Source organism: Castanea sativa, chromosome 8, assembly GCF_040712315.1.
Source record: "Castanea sativa cultivar Marrone di Chiusa Pesio chromosome 8, ASM4071231v1".
NCBI classification, from domain to species: domain Eukaryota; kingdom Viridiplantae; phylum Streptophyta; class Magnoliopsida; order Fagales; family Fagaceae; genus Castanea; species Castanea sativa.
The window spans coordinates 7,161,258-7,167,840 of NC_134020.1; the positions used below are offsets into that span (position 1 = coordinate 7,161,258).

The 6,583-nt window shown below is 33.1% G+C and overlaps 1 protein-coding gene across 2 annotated transcripts; it reads right to left on the minus strand.

The window, feature by feature from the left end:
• Positions 1-2,422: 2,422 nt before the first annotated feature.
• Positions 2,423-5,270, minus strand: LOC142606642 (U-box domain-containing protein 9-like). 2 transcript variants are annotated; one of them, XM_075777970.1, is made up of 3 exons: positions 5,140-5,239; positions 4,745-4,985; positions 2,423-3,765 (listed from the first exon to the last, which is right to left on the minus strand). In XM_075777970.1, exons 2-3 carry the CDS (start codon positions 4,979-4,981, stop codon positions 2,674-2,676), a joined length of 1,329 nt encoding a protein of 442 aa, XP_075634085.1. In that variant the 5' UTR covers positions 4,982-4,985; positions 5,140-5,239; the 3' UTR covers positions 2,423-2,673. The 2 variants fall into 2 exon arrangements, with proteins under 2 accessions (XP_075634085.1, XP_075634084.1); XM_075777969.1 differs by having other exon boundaries at positions 4,745-5,270.
• Between the last annotated feature and the right edge of the window lie 1,313 nt (positions 5,271-6,583).

Here is a 6,583-nt window from a genome sequence, read left to right on the forward strand (position 1 = left end):
AAATCTCAGTATGTTGACAAACCACATTTAATGTTGATGAAACATATATTCTCAAGATGGAATTCATAGTCTCTTAACGGGGATACAAAATATTCCTTTGAGATAAGTTTAATGGGTTTGTTATTCAGAATGTTAGGCCTAACTACTTTAGTAAATAGTTACTAGAGTATATATTTATGAAATTGGATTTCATAAATATATGATGAATAACTTAAAGGATTAAACTGAGTACTCAAAGATGAGATGTAGTAATCTACAAAGTGGCAGTCTACTTTCATGACTTTGTATTACTACGAATATTTTATGAAGGGGTTACATGTACAATAATGTCTTGTGATATAATTTATAGATAAAACCTAGAGTGCAACTATATTTATATAGTGGTATTAAATATAGTTAATGGGAATTTTGAACTTGTCAAGAGTTGACAAAAAAGCCCAAGACCCATTGGAGCTAGTGTCTTATTGGTCCCACTCCAAGCCACACACTTAAGCCTAATTGGAAAGGCCCAAAAGGCCAGCCCAATTAGATAATCGGTTAGACACAAAGGTAGATACATACATAATTTTCTGTAGAGTTTTAAGAGAATACTATTGTGAAGTGGTGTAAGGAGTGTTAGACACTCCTTGACATTCTCTCTTTGGAACTAATTGAGATACCACACATCTTGGGCGTTAGTGGAATTGGAGTGAAGATTGAAAGTGTTCCCAAGCGATTTTGATCTTCGGTTTTGAAATTCACCGCTCCAAGTTACACCCTCTTGTTCTCAAATTCTGAAACTTATATAGTATATGTTAACTTTTATGAATGAAGTAGATCCGTTATTTTTCTGCTACGTATGTTTTGTATGCATTTTTCCCATCACAAACCTCATGGGTGATATCTGTATTTTACCCAAAGTTTAATTTCAATTTTATTTGAATATTTAGCCCTTAGAAAATAGTTGTAAATTAAATAAAAAAATTAAGTTAATTTTTTTATTAAAAAAATCCCACTTTATCCCTTCTAAGCTGCATTTTTATATCATTAAATATAAAAAATAAGGTTGCTTTTTTTTTTTTTTAATGAAAGAAAAAAAAATGGAAAGGACAAGAAGATTGTAAATGGAAAATTACTGTTATATCTGCAATTTCAAAACTAAATTATGTTTTCCTTCTGTTATTTTTATCAACAATCTTGAGAGGGGGGGGGGGGGGCCGGTTTGGGGGGAGACCACTTAAGTTACTGTTTTGGACGAACATTGCTTAAGGGTTTAAACATTAAGAGAAATAATCAAAATGAAACAAAAGTGACAGAAGAAAAAAGTCGATAATTATTGATATCAAAGGAGATGAAGTTTTGAAAATTTGTATTCACACTGTTCATTTTATTGTTACTAAAGTAAAAAATTGTCATTATATTCCTAAGAGTCTCAACTAATTTCAAATCTAGTCTTGCCATAAAAAAGAGTTGGGTTATTTGGTGGGTAAATGCTAGTTCATGTATAAGACAAAACTGACCATTCCCTGATTAAACTGTGTTTTAGCAATTGGTGGTTTCCATTTTCTAATCTATATCTGTAATAAGATCCAAGAATTCCTCTTAATCACTTCCACTCTGCAGTCGGATACCGTAGATGATATAGGCAAGGCATGGCAATTGGGTAAATCTTCTTGGCCATGGGTATGCAAATATGCTGAATCATCTTTAATATATTTACGATCATACAAGCAATAAAAATAACACATTTTTTATCCGATTTCTTCGTGAATTTCTTAAGATTACTTATAGAAGCAACCAACTAAAGTAATCCTTCAGTTGTACTAAAAGGAAGCAGATAGATTAGTTCCTGCAAAGTAGCAGTTTGCAATAAAAATATATAAATATAAATATGAAATTCAGTGCATTTCTTTGTTTGTTAAATTTCTCAATGTTCAACTTTATGTTTTTTTTTTCTTCATTTGAGAAGGTTCGCAATGTTCAACTTAGTTGTGGTATTGTGGAATAATGAGTCAGCGCATCATGGAGATACCAAATTTGATACAAATCAATTTATACTTTGCTACTGTTTCCCTTTTTTTCTTCTTCGTATAATATAGGCATTTACTTTTTAACTCTAAACCGCCATCCAAATATACTATATTTTGATCCATTGCTCAATATGGGAACAAAGTAAATAAAATAAAATAAAATGTATAGATATGGTGCCGACACTCCAAAAAGGTTGGTGCTTTATTGGTGACAGGAACAAGGGAGACCCTACAGTTCCAGTCTCTCCCCCTCTGAATAATTTTCACCCAGTAGGCCCTGCCCAATCCCTCTTATTATCATAAATTCATAATGCCTCTCTAGTTCTTATATAATCCAAACAAATCCCATGTAAGCAATTCAAACAGGTTAGCTAGTTGATGTAGACAAGACATGTCAAGCTACAAAATTGAACTTACCTGTCAAACTCAAAACTAATGTATTCATTCACAAAGAGAGGTAAAAAAAAAAAAATCCAAATGTGTACAAGCCTAAGATGGACCAAAATCTGTGCACGATGAATACATGTGATGTGTACAAATGTGTGAGCCCTTTTTCTTTACAGGTAACTGAGCTGGGATTGTTGTGTACAGCAGCAAATTGAGAGAAAAGGATATTTACAAAGAGTGACTACGAATGAAGTTTTGGGAGAAGGGGCTTACTTCATCAAGCAGTGTGCGTTAATGAAGCAGCTTTATTCAGTCTCTCAAGGATGCCACTTGCCTTCCTCTTGGCCCTTAGAGTTCCACTTTGGGCAAGCCTAGAGAGTGTACCATTGGCGTTTTCTTCTTGCCTAATCTCCTTCCATTTAGTTCGATCATTCATACAGATGGTGAAGAGAATGGCAACACAATTCTCCTTGTTGTGTTCACAAGTGCTCTCCCTAATGACATTAAGCAAGCAAGACACAGCGCCAAGCTCTCCCATTTCATCAACAGCATTCTGATGGCTAGAAAGCATTGCAAGTATAGCCAACAACTCATCAACTAATACGTGATCCGTGATCTTTTTCAAAATCACATTGACTGCACCTTCATTGACAGCCCTCCCTTTATTCTCATGGGCAAAACAAATGTTGAATATTGCTGTAGCAGCATCTTTCATGGCTAATGGATGCCCCTCATCTAGAAGATCAATTAAAGGTTTGAGAGCACCAGATTTTCCAATAATGAGCTTGTTTGGATCAAGGGCTGATAATGTGAAGAGTGCTGCAGCAGCATTGCTTCTTGTTTGAATGGTTCCAGATTTTAAGGATTCAATAAGAAGAGGTATGGCCACTGGATCCTCTGCAACTAGTCTCTTATTATTATCATAAATTGAGAGGTTTAGAACTGTTGTGATCAAATCCTCTTGGAGATCAGGATGAGTATCAGCACTGCCTGATGAGAGTGGATTAAGCAATTGAGGAATGGCATCAGGGTGCTCGCCAAAAAGGGCCCGGAATGATGGCATTTTCTTTGTTAGCTTCCGAAGCTCTTTTGCAGCTTCTTTCTGGTCAGAAAGTGATTGGGACAACTTTTCAAGCAGAGAATTTATATAGCCTGGTTGTAAATAGACTCTTTCTGCAGCAGTTACTGCCTCATCAATATTGTCTACAGGCTTTGGAAGCTCAACTCCATGCTCCTTGCACCATTGGGAAATCATTTCTTTGACCAATTGATTAGGAGTAAGATCTAAATGGGACAGGACTTGTTGGGTTTGAGGGCATGTCCGGTTACCTTCATTGAACCACCGCTGGATGAATGCACGATCATAAGTCTGCGGATCAATACAGTTATTAAATGACTCATCAGAAAAAAAAAAAAAAAAAAAAAAAAAAAAAAACGATAATTAAATGCACAAAAATGAGTACTATGGTTCTACAGATCAGTAACAAGGAAAAGCCATAAGAAACAGCCAAAAAAAGAAAGAAAATAAAGCAAAGGCATGATATTGAAAGATTGTACAAACATGATATGAAGTTTGTAACATATATAATTGATGACTGGTTGGTGACAATTCTTTAATGTTATAACTGAATGATTGTAATTTTTGAGGTTATCAATTGAGATATAATTTTCATATCCACAACTAACTTATCTTTTTGCAGTATGTAAGATTTCCAATAACAAAGCCTACTGGCACTGCAAACATGGAGATAATGACTTCAAAAAACATCATTAATCCCTCAATTCACAAAATTCTACATCCAATTAAACCACCTGAACTTTCTGACCCAGAAGAATAAAAGAACCATTCCATGGAAAGCTTGTCCTAAATTCTTAGCATCACTTTCATTCAACCATAGCAAGAACCAAAGATTAGTGAAAAATGAGATTCTTGGACGAATTTTCAAGCAAGAAACTGAGAAGAAAGCATGAAATAGATGCAGAAAATGGCAGTAGATCTTTTGCATTTATATATCTAGGGAAGCTGGAATCACTCATATTCTTTATCAAGAATTTTATTGCATAGAATTAAGGGGTTCATGGTATTACCAAATTGGAACACAATTAATAAAAGTGAGATCCTTAATTCCAAAGAATTCGACTTGTTAAACAAATCCGTTTCTCGGCAAAGTCTAAAGCTTTTCAAGATCAAGCAAAAATACTACTACAGAACAGAATAGAACAGAACATTCAATGCTAGTATTAAAATGTAAAAATTGTTTCATGCATATTGAAACTGAATTAAACCCAGAAAAATTGAAGCAACAAATTAACAACTGGAAACAAAAGAGGCAAGAATAGAAAAGAACCTGGCCAGTAGCCAAGACAACAGGGTCTTTCATGAGCTCTTTAGAAATGGGACATCTGAATTCTTGAGGAACAGTGAAAGCATGATCATCAAGTTTGAAAGAAAGGGTGTTGTTTGATTGCTTCATATACTTCAAAGAACACAATGTTGTGATGGCCTGGTCGGCTGTCTCAACCATATAGTCATCTTCATCAACAATCTCCTTCACCAGTCTCCACAACTCCTTCTTCAGCTCCATAGCCCTGGCAGCCATAGCCCCCCCATCAGTCTTGGTCATTTTGGATATTATGAAAAAAAAAAAAAAAAAAAAAAGCAAGCAAAAAACAAGAAAAGGCAAGAATTTCTGTGGAATTAGAAGAGTGGGTATCGGTGGGAATGGAGAAAAAGATTCAGAACTGTTGTGGTGGGCTGCTGCTTTTTCATTTTCTTTCTTGATTTGAATACTGTTGTGTCTTCTTCTTTTCCCTTTTGTGTTTCAGAGAGAGAGAGATTGAATGAATGAAATGATGAAACGGAAAGACTTTTATGAGATCGAAAATTCGGTTTACAACTTTTTACATCAGACGGCCACACGGGTCAGATGAGATTTGTTATGTTATGTTATGACTAATTTATTGACTATTGGCCTATTGCTATGTCATGTTACTCACTACTCTACCGTTTCCAATTCTGTGTTTGTGTTTGGACTTTAGACTCAAGTACGTACTGATCAACTCACCCGGTGGTGGTACTATCTGAGGTCACAGCAGGAGATTCACAATATAATTTTCTTTTCTTTCTTTTCTTTTTTTTTAAGATATATATATATATATATATATATATATATATATATATATATATATATATATATATATATATAAAGATTAAATTCTATGAGGATGGGTTTTACACCCTCCAATAAGTGGTTGTCACATCGAATTCAGATCCTCTAGATTTCTTAGGGTATTCTACTAAATAGATTTCCTTAAATCTTAACCATTCTTTAATGATTTAATGGTTTAGATTTTGTCATGTCAGCATTCCACTAACAATAATCTTAAATGTTTTATTTGTAACATTATTTTATTATTTTAAGAATATTATTAGTAAAATGCTGACATAGCAGAATCAAGACTATTAAATCATTAAAGAATGGTTAAGATTTATGGAATTCTATTGATAGAGTACCCTAGGATATCTAGAGAATCTAAATCCTGTCACATCAGCATTTTACTTAAAATTCAATACATCCTACCACACCTAATAACATCTCAATAAATTCTCAATTTGGTTGGATTTATATATGGGTATTAAAATTGATTGAGTGTAATTGTGTTTATTCTTAAATATGTGATAAGATGATGTGACATTTTGGGATTAGATGGGTAAAATATGGGTTTTACACTACGTCCTTATAGAATTTAATATCATATATATATATATATATATATATATATATTGATAAAGTAAAATAAGGTTTGGATTTATTAAGTGTGCTTTATAATAATTACTTTTTTTATTATTATTAGCCTAAAACATCAATAGGTTGTTTTTGGTGTATATAGAATTCAATGTTCCTTATTCAAAGGGAAAAAGTCAAGAGATTTTACCAATTAACTTAATTTAAACCCACTTTATAATAATAATAATAATAGTAGTAGTAGTAGCAGCAGTAGCAGTAGTAGTAGTAGTAGATACAATGACAATTATGAAGCTTTGATCCTAAAATTTTGAGTTTAGCTATAGATTTTTAATAAATTAATTAAAGTCAATCACATGTATTGTTTATTAACATTTTATCTAATCCAAATTATACTCAGTATCATTTTTTAATTTTTACTACATATGTTTTCCTCTATAA

Excerpts from the sequence above, each read along its gene's own strand:
- LOC142606642 (XM_075777969.1), bottom strand. The coding sequence starts at position 5,020 with ATGACCAAGACTGATGGGGGGGCTATGGCTGCCAGGGCTATGGAGCTG. Across the intron at positions 3,766-4,744 it reads TTGTCTTGGCTACTGGCCAG|ACTTATGATCGTGCATTCAT; the intron begins GTTCTTTTCTAT and ends ATTGATCCGCAG.